Below are 17,143 nucleotides of genomic sequence, written 5' to 3'. Positions count from 1 at the left end.
AAATAGCCAAAATAAACAGGATTGTCACCAGCCAAAGGTTCAGGGAGAGGTATAAGTTAAAGTGGATGGTCTGGCGCCCATCGTCAACAGATTACATATAAACGTTCATCATTTGAAACTATTCTTCTCATGAAGTGCTTAACTGATCTTCATCAAACTTGGTCTGTTGCTTCTTTTTAACGTCCTTTCCCAAGTTTGTTGATATGTGGCCCGTGGCCCCTTTTAAGAATCAATAAAGCTAAAAATAGAAAAATTTTCTGATGATTTTCTTGGTGGATCTTCATGAAACTTTGTCTAGAACATCATTGTATGATAAATTTGTTGTCATTTATGGTTCAGAGATATATTCAAGGTCAAAATGTCAGGGTCAGGTGAGCGACTTAGGGTCAGTATTATGGCATTAGCAGATACTGTTTGTCGCTAAAACCAAATTGTGTTTTCAATAAAAATATAATTCTGTATTTAGCACTGCTGAGAGTGATGATGATCCAGATATTCCTTTACCAGTCACTGTCCAGGTAGTACGTAGTAGCGGGTCTCCAGCAGCATCACCAGTAAAGCGGCTCATGTCCTCAAGTTCACAGAGACCGAAAAAGAGAAAGCGGAAACATGACAGTATTGATGCTACAGATGCTAGCTCAAAATACCATCGTAAGCCATTTTCTACAGTCCCTATTATCCCAACATTAAGAAGAACTACTATCTTCCTTATGAAAAGAATCATCATGACAGTACAGTGGTAAATTTTCCTTTTCAGCTTGAATATTCGAAGAATAAGGAGAGCTATCCTTCTCAACATGGCATCAGCATTGGCATTAGTGTCACACCTTGGTTAAGTTTTTCATATCAGTCCACATTTTGACAAAACCTTTTGACATACAGCTTTGAAACTGTCAACACTTGTATACAATCACCATGTCCAGTTTTAGGGAAGAGTACATAACTCTATCAAGGATTTTGTCTGAATTATGGCTCCTTTTAACTTGCAAGTCTTGGTAAAGTTTTTTATACCAGATCATATATTGTGTAAATTGTTTGACATATGGCTTTATAAACAGCTCAACTGAGTACAATGTGCTCAAGGGTGAGCTATTGCGGTCAGTGAAATACCGTTGTCCGTCATCCGTCAACATCTCCTAAATCACCAAGTTGATTTTGATAAAACTTCACAAAGGTGTTCCTTGGATTGTCTCCTTTAAAATTGTTCGAAGAATTGAAATCCTCTCAGAACTCTGGTTGCCATGGCAACCGAAAAGAAACACTTAAAAAATCTTTTTGCTCGAAACCATAGGTCCTAGGGCTTTGATATCTGGTATGTAGCATCATCTAGTGGTCTTTTACCAAGATTGTTCAAATTATCCCCCTAGGATCAGATATAGTCCCACCCAGGGGGTCACATGCTTTATTGTCCGCGGCCTTTTTTCCCTAAGCTCTAAGGTCAAGGTCACACTTGGAGGTTAAAGGTTAAAGCGACTAACCCACACATTGTGGTGTGAGAATTTATAAAATCAAATGTTTATCTATATTCACCTATATGTTGCATATTCAGTATTCTAACAATGTATTTTTCATCGAATTCTGTCCAAAATCATTGTTTTCCTAATAAATAAAAAATAAAAACTTGCATCTACTATTTCTGAAAAGGATTTTCTGGTTTATAAAAAACGGAATTCCCGGCCTTCAAGCTTCTTGCAAACGTCAGGTGACAGTGAGAACATGATAATCAGTAGAGCGTACATGTATAAGTATCATATACTTTAAAGGTGTTTTGAAAATGTAACCAAATAAAACAATAATTTAAAATGAAGTCAGTACACTATTTTCGGTATGTCCTGAATACTAGTATTCCGTATCTTTGCGTAAATTATTACTCGGTGTCCAAAGCTTATTAGCGATGTAGTGATATAACTATTGCATACTTATTTCTTTATAATTTAACTATTATCGCATGTGCAGGTAGCTGTGTGGACAAAATGTTTACCTGCCGATCTCTGAGTTGTTGGTTTGAGTTTTACATCTGACCATTTTTTTTAGCTCTAGAATTGGACAAAATGTTTACTTGCCAATCTCGTAGTTGTTGGTTCGAGTTTTACATCAGACCATTTTTTTTTTAGCTCACCTGAGCACGAAGTGCTCAAAGGTGAGCTTTAGTGATCACCCTGTGTCCGGCGTCCGTCGTCGTCCGTCGTCCGTCCGTCCGTCCGTCCGTCCGTCGTCAACAATTTGATTGTTAACACTCTAGAGGTCACATTTTTGACCCAATCTTAATGAAACTTGGTCAGAATGTTACCCTCAATAAAATCTTGGACGAGTTCGATATTGGGTCATCTGGGGTCAAAAACTAGGTCATCAGGTCAAATCAAAGGAAAAGCTTGTTAACACTCTAGAGGTCACATTTTTGGCCCAATCTTAATGAAACTTGGTCAGAATGTTACCCTCAATAAAATCTTGGACGAGTTCGATATTAAGTCATCTGGGGTCAAAAACTAGGTCATCAGGTCAAATCAAAGGAAAAGCTTGTTAACACTCTAGAGGTCACAATTTTGGCCCAATCTTAATGAAACTTAGTCAGGATGTTACCCTCAATAAAATCTTGGACGAGTTCGATATTGGGTCATCTGGGGTCAAAAACTAGGTCACCAGGTCAAATCAAAGAAAAAGCTTGTTAACACTCTAGAGGTCACATTTTTGGCCCAATCTTAATGAAACTTGGTCAGAATGTTACCCTTAATAAAATCTTGGACGAGTTCGATATTTGGTTATCTGGGATCATAAACTAGGTCACCAGGTCAAATCAAAGGAAAAGCTTGTTAACACTGTTGAAGCCGCATTTATGACTGTATCTTCATGAAACTTGGTCAGATTGTTAATATTGATGATCTTAAGGTCCAGTTTGAATCTGGGTCATGTAGGATAAAAAACTAGGTCACCAAGCCAAATCAAATGAAAAGCTAGTTTACACTAGAGGCCACATTTATGACCATACCTTAATGAAACTTGGTCAAATCTTGATGATCTATAGCTCAATTTCAAATCTGGGTTAGGTGGGGTCAAAAACTAGGTCACTAGGTCATATCAAAGGAAAAGCTTGTTAACACTCTAGAGGCCACATTTATGACTATATCTTCATGAAACTTAGTCAGAATGTTAAACTTGATGATCTTTAGGGCAATTTTGAATCTGGTCATGTCGGGTCAAAAACTAGGTCACCGGGTCAAATCAAAGGAAAAGCTAATTAACACTGTAGAGGCCACGTTTATGACCATATCTTAATGAAACTTGGTCAGAATGTTAATCTTGATAATCTTTAGGTCAAGTTTAAATCTGGGTCAGATGGAGTCAAAAACTAGGTCACTAGGTCATATCAAAGGAAAAGCTTGTTAACACTCTAGAGGCCACATTTTTGACTATATCTTCATGAAACTTAGTCAGAATGTTAAACTTGATGGTCTTTAGGTCAAGTTCGAATCTGGGTCATGTCGGGTCAAAAACTAGGTCACGGGGGTCAAATAAAAGGAATAGTTAGTTAACACTTTAGAGGCCACATTTATGACCATATCTTAATGAAACTTGGTCAGAATGTTAATCTTGATGATCTATAGGTCAAGTTTAAATCTGGGTCAGGTGTGTTAAAAAACTAGGTCACTAGGTCAAATCAAAGGAAAAGCTTGTTAAGACTCTAGAGGCCAGATTTATGACTGTATCTTCATGAAACTTAATCAGAATGTTAATCTTGATGATCTTTAGGTCAAGTTCGAATCTGGGTCATGTGGGGGCAAAAACTAGGTCACCGGGTCAAATCAAAGGAAAAGCTAGTTAACACTTTAGAGGCTACATTTATGACCATATCTTAATGAAACTTGGTCAGAATGTTGATCTTGATGATCTTTAGGTCAATAGGTCAGGTGAGCGATACAGGGCCTTCATGGCCCTCTTGTTTTAGCTCACCTGAGCACGAAGTGCTCAAGGGTGAGCTTTTGTGGTCAGTGATTGTCTGGCGTCTGGCAGCATCCGACGTCCTTGCATGATCCTCATTGAAAATTAGTCAAAGAAATGAATTCCATGCAGAACTCTGGTTGCCATGGCAACCGAAAGGAAAAACTTTAAAAATCTTCTTGTCCAAAACTACAGTAGCTAGGGCTCTGATATTTAGTATGTAGCATCATCTAATGGTCCTTTACCAAGTTTGTTCAAATTGTTCCCCTAGGGTCAAATATGGCCCTGCCCTGGGGTGAGGGGGTCACATGGTTTACATAGATTTATATAGGGGAAAACTTTGAAAATCTTCTTGTCCAAAACCACTGGGCCTAGGGCTTTGATATTTGGTATGTAACATCAGCTAGTGGTCTTCTACCAAGATTATTCAAGTTATCCCCCTGGGGTCAATTATGGCTCCACCCCGGGGGTCACATGGTTTATATCGACTTATAAAGGAAACAAAATTGAAAATCTTCTTATTAAGAACCACAGGGCATAGGGCTTTGATATTAGGTATGTGACATCATCTGGTGGTACTCTACCAAGATTGTTCAAATTATGCCTCTGGGGTGAAAAGAGGCCCCGCCCCAGGGGTCACAAATTTAACATAGACTTGTATAGGAAAAAACTTTAAAAATCTTCTTGTCTTAAACCACAAGACATAGGCCTTTGATATTTGGTATGTAGCATTGCCTGGTGGTCTTCTACCAAGATTGTTTAAAAGAATGTGTGACATGTATGTAATATAGGTTAACATAGAAGAAACCTAACTCTGTACTGAAACAAGCACACTTGAAGCCTTGTACACAGGTGAACGCTTTAGGGTCAATAACCCTCTTGTTTAACAGATTTCAGTACTTATCTTGAAGAATCTTTACCATGACCTTCTCACCTAATATTTTTGGCTCAGGGTGAGCAATTGTGATCGCTCACCATCCGGCATCCGTCCATCTATTGTCTGTCCGTCCGGCGTCTGTCCACACTTTCCTTTAAACAACATCTCCTCCTAAACCATCGGGCCAATTTTGATAAAACTTCACAGGGATGTTCCTTGGATGGTCTTCTTTAAAAATTATTTAAAGAATTGAATTCCATTTAGAACTCTGGTTTTCATGGCAACCGAAAGGAAAAACTTTAAAAATCTTCTTGTCCAAAACCACAGGTCGTAGGACTTTTATATTGGTCCTCTACCAAGGTTGTTCAAATTATTCCCCTAGGGTCAATTATTGCCCCGCCCCGGGGGTCACAAGTTTTACATAGACTTATATAGGAAATTTTTTTTAAAATCTTCTTGCGTGAAATTGCCAGGCTTAGGCTTTTGATATTTGGTATGTGCATTGCCTTGTGGTCCTCTAACAAAATTGTTCAAATTATGCCCCTGCGGCGAAAAGCGGCCCTGCCCTGGGGGTCCCAAATTTAACATAGACATAAAGGGGGAAAAAATCTTCTTGTCCGAAAGTTCAAGGCCTAGGCCTTTGATATTTGGTATGTAGCATTGCCTAGTGGATCTCTAACAAGATTGTTCAAATTATGCCCTTGGGGTGAAAAGAGGCCCCGCCCTGGGGTCACTTGTTATATGAGTTATAGAGAAATAAATACTTCAAAAATTATCAGATCATATTTCCTAGACTGTTTAATTATAATTACCTGATGACCCCAAGCGATTAGGGGGTCACTTGACTGTGGCCTTGACCTACTGACCTACTTTCTTGTTTTTTAAAATACAGCCTTGAAATTTGGATGACATGTACAGTTTTGCACACCGATCTTAAAACTGACTTTCAGTGACCATGAATGTGACCTACTGACCTACTTTTTAATATTTTAGCATCAGTTTGCCATTTTAAACATGTGGCTCATATTACTCAGGTGAGCGATTTAGGGTCATCATGACCCTCTTGTTTAAAATACAGCCTTGAAATTTGGATGATATGTACAGTTTTGCACACCGATTTTAAAACTGACTTCAGTGACCATGAATATGACCTACTGACCTACTTTCTTGTGTTTTAAGATACAGCCTTGAAATTTGGATGACATGTACAGTTTTGCACACTGATCTTAAAACTGATTTGTAGTGACCTTGAATATGACCTACTGGGTTTAATTATTAGTTATAATATGTGACCATGACTGAGAAAATGGGTCCAGATGGGGAAATTTGACATTTTCAGGTTTTTGCATATTTAGAAAGTATACCCATTCAGAAATAAATCCTGAAAATTTCAGATGAAAATCTTCAAAATTGTCAGTTTTATGACAGATTTTGTAACATAGATATTAAAAATAAAAACAGAACATTTCAGTTATTCTTTCTTTCTAGTTTATTTCTCACTTTCTGGTAATGGCTAACAATTCTGAAATAAATTTATCTTCTGTTACAATTGCATGATATATATTAGATCCCTTCTTATTACACAAAATGATAATCAACTAAAATCTACAACAATTTCTATAAAAATATTTCTCAAATTGTGTTACCATGGCAACAAATATATTAAATTCCCTTTTCTATGATAAAACTTAAAAAAAAACTTGTTCACTTAAAGTAAGGACTTTAAAAAGTAAAATATTAGAAGGCGTATGTATTTATAAAAATATTCTGAAAATTTCACATGAAAATATTAAGAATGTTTGGTTTTATGACAAGTTTTTGTAGCATGGGTAATAACCATAAGAATAAGTTAGATTTGTCATTGTTTCTTCATAACTTGTCTTTTAGATACTGGTAATAAATGACTATTTGGGAAAAATGAACCTTCTTTTACTATGAAATTTTATTCTTGTGATGCTTACTTAAAACACAAAAATACAGCTAATCAAAATCTTTCATATTTTCTATGAAAACATTATTCAAATTGTGTTACCATGGCAACATATGCTTTAAATTCCTTTTTCTACAATAGAACTTAAAAATAAAAGCTTAATTTGAAATAATGTTTCTTATAAGTTGAATATTCCGAAGTATATGTATTCGAAAGTAAAATTTGAAAATTTTATGTGAAAAGATATAAAATGTTTGGTTTTATGACAGATTTCGTAGCACGGGTAATAACCACAAGAATAAACTATTTCAGTCGTTTTTTCAGTTTGTGTTTTCACTTATTGGTAATCACTGGCTATTTTTAAATAAATGAATCTTCTTTTACAAAGAATATTTAGATATTCACTTATTCACTTATTTTCTATAATAATACTTTAAAAAAGAGCTAAATTTGGAAAAGTGGTTCAGATAACTTGAATATTATAAAGTGGTATGTATTCAAAAATATTATCTCAAAATTTCATGTTAAAAAAATTAAAATGTTTTGTTTTATGACAGCGTTTGTAACATGAGTAATAACTATAAGAATAAGACATTTCTGTCATTGTTTCTTCATAACTTGCCTTTTACCTGCTGGTAATAAATGACTATTTTGAAATAAATGAAACATATATTACTATTGATTTTTTTTTTTATTGTTTATGCTTATTTTAAAGTAGAATACTAGAAAGTACAGCTAATTAAAAATTTTCCATATTTTCTACGAAAATTGTGTTACCATGGCGACATATGTTTTAAATTCCCTTTTCCTACAATAATACCTAAAAACAAGAGCTTATTTTAAAAAAGTATTTCTAATAAGTTAAATATTTTAAAATATAAGTATTCAGGAAAGAAATCTGAAAATTTCACATAAAAACTTTAAAATAACAAAACAAAAAAAGTAACAGTAGTAACAAAAGTAGTTATCGTAAGAATAAACATTTCAGTCATCCCTTTCCTCATAATCTGTTTTTTTTCACTGGCTAGTTATAACTGACAATACTGAAGAAAGTGAACATTCTTCTACCATTACATTATATACTGTAGATCCCTTATTGAAATACAAAACCATAATTTCAATGAAATATTATTTGAATTATGTTACCATGGCAACATACACACTAAATTCCTTTTTTCTAAAAATACTTTAATAATTAACTCAATAGCTTAACTTTTGATGGTGGTTACACTGCTACAAGCTCTGGTGAAAAGTAAATATTTATTTCCAGCCAATACTTTAATGTAGGTAACTGAAACTACAACCTTTACTTGATGTTTAACCTTAACTGCTAAACACATCTATATGAACAGCAAAACAGGCTAAAGTGTTTTGTATTAAAACGTTTGAATTCAACAACAATTTCTACCTTTTATATTCACTTCCTTTTTTCAGTTCTCAGAAAAATCCTCGTCAATCACAATTTCAGTTTTCAGTTCAAGTTGTCTGGGACAAACAGAATCCTTTGACTTTTCAGACAAATACTATTCTCTTAGGAGTTCATACAGGTACCATTGTCAGGCTTGTGTCATTCCATGTCAGTAATATTCGTTTGGCAAGGGGGAGAATATTTTAGTAAGTTAACTCTCTCAACTGGACTGTCACTTTTAACACTAACAATCCAGGTGTTTCTGCAGACATGGTAAAGTGGTAATACTTAGTTATTTTCTTCAAAAGTTTAAAATATTGTGATAAGATATTTCTCCACTGGTAGAATGTGACAGGATTTAAATCATTGTTGGCCAACTGTGCAATGTTATGACCTTTCTTTGATGACTGACACACTGTGTCAGCAATATCATGTATTATTAAAGGTCTCAGCATTCACCCTCCTCCACAGATTCTTCTAAATTCAAAAGTGCAAGTCAGATTCAAACTTTGCATGGTCTGTGATCATTGTTGAATATTCAATCGATCTGTGATATCCTGTAACAAATAAGTAAAACATTTTATTTTAAAAAATCAACCTAGGAGTCGCTTTATTTAATAAAAGCAGAGTTATCACTATTTGATAATAGATGATTCTTACAACCAATGCTCTAAAATATTGACAGACTGACAACAGCGTGCTGTCAGTATATAAATGTACTTTGTTTGTAAATTTTGATTACTACAAATAGGATGTTCTAAAACACATTTTTTGCATTTACTGTGTTAACCCTTAACCTGCTAAATTTGCAAAATGGACTACTCCATCTTAAATAGAGACAGTACCATTTATAGCTTATAGGGGGTTCTCATAGAAAATTTGCTGACTAAATATCAAACACTGCAGATCATGATCAGACTGCACAGATGTGCAGGTTGATCTTGATCTGCACTGGTTGCAAAGGCAGACATAGCTGCCTCATTCAGCCTAAGGGTTAAAAGTATACACTGTTTTAACAGCTATAAAAAATGGTTGTTACCTAGTAAAACTCTCCAGAGACCATACCACAACAAGATGTTATTTCTATTCTAGCTAGCAGCATTGTCAAAATGGAATACCAATACAGGTAGTGATGTACCATGCTCACAAGTTGTCTGCCCCTTAACCAACTGAGTTTCTTTCATAAACAAATGGAAACACTTGCCTTCCTGAAAAAAGATTTAAAAGTCTTTGGTAAAAGTATCTGTTATCTTCATGTATCTCAGGAACCTTTACAGCCTTCATTCTAATCCATATTCTTGGTGCAATAAAACTGGTAAAAAAATTGAATCACATAACAATGTCTATGTCAAGAATGGGTTAATTAAATCTGAAAATTATCACATTACAATTAAACTAAATTACAATTAATTGATTTACTTCAAATAATTAATTAAAATTCCTATTATTTAGAACTCTTCTACAATTTAATGAGATATCAACTTATACACATGTACATGTAGTGTTAAGCATTCAAATTATATATGTACTTATTGTTTTATTTTTAGCTCACCTGAGCAATGCTCAGGTGAGTTTTTCTGATCGCTCGATGTCCGGCGTCCGTCGTCCGTCGTCTGTCGTCTGTCGTCTGTCGTCTGTCGTCCGTCGTCTGTCAACATTTAGCTTGTGTATGCGATAGAGGCTGTATTTTTCAATTAATCTTCATGAATATTGGTCAGAATGATAACCTTGATGAAATCTAGGCCGAGTTCGAAAATGGGTCATCTCGGGTCCAAAACTAGGTCACTAGGTCAAATCAAAGAAAACCTTGTGTATCGATAGAGGCTGTATTTTTCATTTAATCTTCATGAATATTGGTCAGAATGATAACTTTGATGAATCTAGGCCGAGTTCGAAAATGGGTCATCTCGGGTCAAAAACTAGGTCACTAGGTCAAACAAAGAAAACCTTGTGTATCGATAGAGGTGGTTTTTTTTCAATTAATCTTCATGAATATTGGTCAGAATGAATAACCTTGATGAAATCTAATGCCGAGTCGAAAATGGGTCATCTCGGGTCAAAAACTAGGTCACTAGGTCAAATCAAAGAAAACCTTGTGTATGCAATAGAGGCTGTATTTTTCAATTCTTCTTCATGAATATTGGTCAGAATGATAACCTTGATGAAATCTAGGCCGAGTTCGAAAATGGGTCATCTCGGTCAAAAACTAGGTCACTAGGTCAAATCAAAGAAAAACCTTGTGTATGCGATAGAGGTGGTATTTTCAATTAATCTTCATGAAATTGGTCAGAATGATAACCTGATGAAATCTAAGCCGAGTTCGAAAATGGTCATCTCGGGTCCAAAACTAGGTCACTAGGTCAAATCAAAGAAAAACCTTGTGTATGCAATAGAGGCTGTATTTTCAATTCTTCTTCATGAATATTGGTCAGAATGATAACCTTGATGAAATCTAGGCCGAGTTCGAAAATGGGTCATCTCGGTCAAAAACTAGGCACTAGGTCCAAATCAAAGAAAAACCTTGTTGTATGCGATAGAGGCTGTATTTTTCAATTGATCTTCATGAATTTTGGTCAGAATGATGCCTTGATGAAATCTAGGCCGAGTTCGAAAATGGGTCATCTCGGTCAAAAACATGTCCTAGTTCAAATCAAGAAAAACCTGTGTATGCGATAGAGGCGTATTTTTCAATTGATCTTCATGAATTTTGGTCAGAATGATTGCCTTGATGAAATTTAGCCGAGTTCGAAAATGGGTCATCTGGGTCAAAAACTAGGTCACTAGGTCTGTATCACGTAAAAACCTTGTGTATGCGATAGAGCTGTATTTTTCAATTATCTCATGAATTTGGTCAGAATGTTGCCTTGATGAAAATTTAGACCAAGTTCGAAAATGGTCATCTGGGTTCAAAAACTAGGTCACTAGTCAAATCAAAGAAAAACTGTGTATGCAATAGAGGCTGTATTTTCAACTGATCTTCATGAAATTAGCCAGAAGATTACCTTGATAAAATCTAGGCTGATTTCGAAAATGGGTCACTGGGGTCAAAAACTAGGTCACTAGGTCAAATCGAAGAACAAACATTGTGTAATGCAATAGAGGATGTATTTTTCAATTGAATCATCATGAAATTTGGTCAGAGTGATTTCCTTGATGAAAACTAGGTCGGTGTTGAATATGGATTATCTGAGGTCAAAAGCTAGGTCACTAGGTCAAATAAAGAAAAATCTTGTGTATGCGATAGAGACTGTTGTTTTTTTCAGTTGATATTTATGAAATTTGGTCAGGTTGAGTGTCCTTAATGAAATCTAAGGTTGAATTGAATATGGGTCATCTAGGGTCAAAACTAGGTCATATCTAATAAAATGCTTGTTATATCGCAAGAGACCCATTTTTTGTCCAATCTTAATGAAAATTGGTCAGCATATTTTTTCCATGAAATCACTAAGTCAAACATTTCTACATTTAATGGAGTTTTTTTCTTAGGTAGCGATTCTAATATTATGTACTTTTGATTATTTATTTGTTGGGTTTAACGTCGCACCGACACAATTTTAGGTCATATGGCGACTTTCCAGCTTTAATGGTGGAGGAAGACCCCAGGTGCCCCTCCGTGCATACCTTCATCACGAGCGGGCACCTGGGTAGAACCACCGACCTTCCGTAAGCCAGCTGGATGGCTTCCTCACGTGAAGAATTCTACGCCCCAAATGAGGTTTCGAACCCACATCGATGAGGGGCAAATGGTTTGAAGTCAACGACTCTAACCACTCGGCCACGGAGGCCCCTATGTACTTATTGAGTGCCACAGACTTTTCTCAGGCTAATAGCCAATGTAATGAAGACTTTTCACAAACTGATCCTCCTCAAAACCGGATTGTTGAAATGAAATTTCAATAATGCCAGTTTTGTCAGTTTAAGCCATTCAATAGTTATAGTACATGTACATACATTGTACAAATCATTAGTGTAGAAGTAGACTTATTTTGTATAGGCTCCAACTAAACCTAGACAGAGGTATAATTAAATAATATATTGCATTAAAATTATAATATGAGCCATTAGCTGCTTGTAACTTACCTGATTCCTCAAAGCACATCCAAAATATGTTACATTTTCTTCAGATCTTAAAGTAAACAGACCAATTTCCTGGCTGTTGTAGGGTATATGAACCAGCTGTAGTGGAATGAACCATCAAAGGAACAAGGAATATTATCTGAAAGAAGATATAATACATGTACTGTAAACATCACTAAAAATCAAAAACTGAATACTTAATTAATAATGTGATTGTGAAAGGTTTCATTAACTTACCACAAAATACTTTAAAAGTTATTATACTATAAATCTATTTTTTAAAGGATCATAAATTGTTTTACACACAGCAAGGCTCAAAAATTTAAAAAATAAAAAGATTTTCAGTATATAGCATAAATTCCCACTATCCATATTACAATCATCCTGTTACAAAACATTCTGAATCAACAATAATGGAAAGAGAGTAGTCACCAGACAGAAATAACATGACTTATGAGACCCACAGCAAAAACAGTTACCATTTTATAAATGGAAGCGTCTAGACATCCGGTAACCAGAAACCTATATATAGCCAGTGTTTTAGCCACCCGGTAACAGGACGCCTAGCCTATCCTATCCTAAAGGGGTTTTCTAGGCATCTGGTAATCAATTTTAAAATATTGTCTGAATAAGCCTTACATGTGAATATTCAAACCTTAGTATTCCAAAAAAAATATGATACAATAAATTTATTCATTACAGTATTCATATATAAAATGATCGCCGAACAGCTAGAAAAACATTCGCGGAGAGGCTAGTCGTCTTGTTGCCGGACAGCTAGAATGCAGGGTAGGCGTCCAGTTACCGGACATCTACATATTTCCTTTTAAAGTACCTTTGCTACTACTGTGAGAGGGGACTTTTCGAGAAATGATGTGACAAAGGCAGGCATCTATAAGTCTGCATCAAATTTATTAATTATCATAGCTACATGTACTTTGTATTTTTCCATACTAATGCTTACTATGGACAATGAAATAATTTGATGAATCCTGGTCACCTTGAGTAAGAAGCTGCCTACCTTCAATAATCTTTGTGACAACCCAACTGGCCATTTTATATTAAATACACAGGCATAATGAAATCATGTGTGTTTAGTGGCCACAAGATAAATTTCATAAATTTCTCTCGGTATGTTTTGGATTCACTTCCGGGTAAAAAGACAGACTTATTTCAGTGAAAGTTTCAAATATTTTAGAGAATCTACATCAACAACTGTTTATTAACAGTACTTATCAAATCAGTAAACAGTATTACAAGTCTCAGATCCCTTCATCGTTGAACAAAAGGTAGTTAAACAAAAGTAAACTTCACATGCTTCCCTGATAAAATCCGAAACCGGAAACATACAGTAGCGAAGGGGAAACAACCGATTTTGAACGAAGTATTTTGTCTCAGGCGTAATACCACTATTTTTTTACAGATCTGATGTCTAAATATTCTTTCTGTAGTAGGCTGTCATCAGTCATGTAACAAGCAGTCGTACTTTAACGGTCAAACTTTTGTTAATTAAAACATGTGTAAGAAAGCTGTGCGCGTAAACTTGGCGCAACTTTAAACGTCGTTTCTCGATATTACGTCATGCCACATCTGGACCGGTTTTCAAAGACGACGTCACATATAAGTAATTGTATGTGCATTCTTTATTTCCATAATAAGAAAAAAGAAAAAATTGCATATAACTCATTAATGGTGTCGTCTGTCTTGTTTAGGGTATGGGTTTAATTATTAATTATAATATAAGTAATTATATGTGCATTCTCTGTTTCTGTGATAAGAAAAAAAATTTGCATATAACTCATTAATGGTGTCATCTCTCTTGTTTAGGGTCAAGGTCACTTATTTTGATCTAGTGACCTACTTTTTTGTTTTTAACCTACAACATTCAAATTTGGACCACATGACTGTGTAGTTTTGAGTGGCTAGATGAACCTTGACATGAGCTGACTTTGATCTTGATCCACTTTCACATTTCTGTAGCTACAGCCTTCAAATTTGGACCACATGCATAGGTTTGTGAACCGAAATAAACTTTGACCTTGACATTGACCAAGTAACCTAGTGACCTACTTTCACATTTTTGAAGGTACAGGCTTCAAATTTGGACCACATGCATAGTTTTGTGTTCCGAAATAAAATTTGACCTTGATTTTGACCTAGTGACCTACTTTCACATTTCTCAAGCTACAGCCTTCAAATTTTGACCACGTGCATAGTTTTGTGTACCGAAATGAACTTTGACCTTAAGATTGACCTAGTGACCTACTGTCACATTTCTCAAGCTACAGCTTTCAAATTTTGACTACATGATAGTTTTGTGTAACGAAATGAACTTTGACCTTAAGATTGACCTAGTGACCTACTTCCACATTTCTCAAGGTACATGTTCCCGATTTGGACCACATACATAGTTTTGTGTTCTGAATTGAAATTTGACCTCGATTTTTACCTAGTACCTACTTTCACATTTCTCAAGCTACAGCCTTCAAATTTGAAGCACATGCATAGCTGTACTGAAATGAACTTTGACCTTCAGATTGATCTAGTGACCTACTTTCACATTTCTCAAGCTACAGCTTTCAAATTTGGATCACATGCATGGACCATATGCACAGTTTTGTGTACCGGAATGAACTTTGACCTTGATTGTGACCTATTGACATATTTGTGCTTTGCTCATAGCACATTCATATATTGACCAATCTCTTTGATATTTGGTATGTAAGTGCCTTGTATGGAGCCAAAATTACCAATTAGTATTAAAGATCACTGGATCCAAGGACTGTGATGACCTGGATTCTGACATAGTTACCTACTTTTACGATTTTGAGCTAGTCTTGAAATTGTGAACATTCAAAAATGACTCAATGGTGGGCGCCAAGATCACTCTGTGATCTCTTGTTAAGTTTTATGATAAAACTGATATATAATGAAGAGAAAAGTAGGGGTCATGTATCTTCTAAGAGAAATTTCTCTTGTCACATTTGCTTACTGTAAAATCACATCAAAATCACACTGCTGTGACTTGGAAGTACTTCTCATACTAAAACTGAGTTTCACTTCACCATATACAACCTCCTCTCCCATTTTTCCTACCAAAATGTCAAAAATACATCCACAGTGAAATTTAAACAGAAACCAGCTTTAATTTAGACCTCTGTGGCCATGCCAAGTGAAAAATTAGTGTTCAAAAACCTGTCCACCATTATGCGACTAGACCAGATGGCTCCCACACTGGTTCCTTTACTATAGTTAGGACTGTTAAGCAGATGGCCATATTATTTTACTGAGAAGTAAAGAGAAAACAAGTAAGGTTCAAACCATTCACCGAAAGACTACCAATAACCATGTTTTGGGTTTTAGTGATGGGTAAGTTAAGATGAATGCATGACATTTGGTAAAAATTTTCCTTACTTATAATTTTTAGCTCACCTGAGCCAAAAGCTCAAGGTGAGCTTTTGTGACCGCTTCATCTCCGTCTGTGTCAACAGCTTCGAAAAAAATCTTCCTCTTCAAAACTACTGGTCATATTTACACCAAACTTCACTTGGCTGCCTTCCAAAATTGTCCAAAGAATTGAAATCAGTGCAGAACCCCAACCGAAAGGAAAAAACTTTAAAAATCTTCTTTTCTAAAACTGCAAGGTGTAGAGCTTCGAGTTTTTTGGCATGTGACATCATCTAATGGTCCTCTATGAAGATTATTCAAATTATGCCGTTTGGGTGAAAAGAGGCCCAGCCCCAGGGGTCAGAAGCTTTATATAGACTTATATAGGAAAAAACTTTAAAAATCTTCTTGTCTGAAACCACAAGACTTAGGCCTTTGATTTTGGTATGTAGCATCGCCTTTTGGTCCTCTACCAAGATTGTTCAAATTTTTACCCTGGGATGAAAAGAGGCCCCTACCCGGGGGACCCAAGTTTTACAAAGACTTACATAGGAAAAAACTTTAAAAATCTTTTTGTCTGAAAGTTCAAGGTCTCGGCCTTTGTAGGATTGCTTAGTGGTTTTCTAACAAGATTGTTCAAATTATGCCCCTGGAGTGAAAAGAGGCCCTTCCGCAGCGTCACTTGTTATATGAGTTATGTAGATAAGAAACACTTAAAAAAATATCTGGTCATATTTCCTAGACTAATTATAATTACCTGATGACCGCAAGTAATTAGGGGTCACTTGACTTTGACCTTGACCAACTGATCTACTTTTTTGTTTTTAGCTCACCTGTCACATAGTGACAAGGTGAGCTTTTGTGATCACCCTTCGTCCGTCATCCGTCCGTACGTCCGTCCAGACGTGCGTGCGTCAACAATTCCTTGTCTGCACGATAGTGGTTTCATTTATGATTTTATTTTAACCAAACTTGCACACAACTTGTATCACCATAAGATCTTGGTTCCTTTCTTGAACTGGCCAGATCCCTTTATGCGTTCCAGAGTTATGGCCCCTGAAAGGGCCAAAATGAGCTATTTTGACCTTGTCTGCACAATAGCAGCTTTATTTATGATTTGATTTTTATATGCCCATTTGAAAAATGAGAGTCAGTGCAAAAAAAACCCAGATTGCATGTCTGATGTAGGGGTGCATCTTATAAGCGAGTGTGTCTTATAAGCAAAAATATATGGTATGGTTTCTACAAGAAAATTTCCCATTTCTCTGGTACATCCAAACTGATGATGATATTATATAGAAAATAACCATTTTATTACAGATACCACTTACATTATGAAGTTGTTTGACCGAAGTGTTGATCTGGCCCAGTTTAATGAGAAAACACCACTCTATCCTATTGCTCGTGCATGGATGAAAGACAATACAATTGAAGATGGGGAATCCTCACAAGGGGAAAATAGTGCTGACGAAAAGGTTGTTTATTTCAATTTACAAGTTTTTAAAACTTTCAAAGTCATTTGCTATAA

General features: G+C 35.5%; 1 protein-coding gene across 2 annotated transcripts in view; it reads left to right on the top strand.

The window, feature by feature from the left end:
• The window catches only part of LOC123533937 (protein lin-37 homolog), a 121,234-nt gene that overhangs the window by 37,312 nt on the left and 66,779 nt on the right, over nt 1-17,143 (top strand). For both annotated transcript variants that reach the window (XM_045315926.2, XM_045315925.2), the window contains exons 3-4: nt 467-651; nt 16,936-17,090. In XM_045315926.2, coding sequence (XP_045171861.1) covers nt 467-651; nt 16,936-17,090 — 340 coding nt within the window. The remainder of the gene's footprint in view (nt 1-466; nt 652-16,935; nt 17,091-17,143) is intronic.

The sequence above is a fragment of the Mercenaria mercenaria genome, chromosome 12 (assembly GCF_021730395.1).
Source record: "Mercenaria mercenaria strain notata chromosome 12, MADL_Memer_1, whole genome shotgun sequence".
Lineage (NCBI taxonomy): Eukaryota > Metazoa > Mollusca > Bivalvia > Venerida > Veneridae > Mercenaria > Mercenaria mercenaria.
This window is presented reverse-complemented; position numbering and strand designations above follow the sequence as displayed.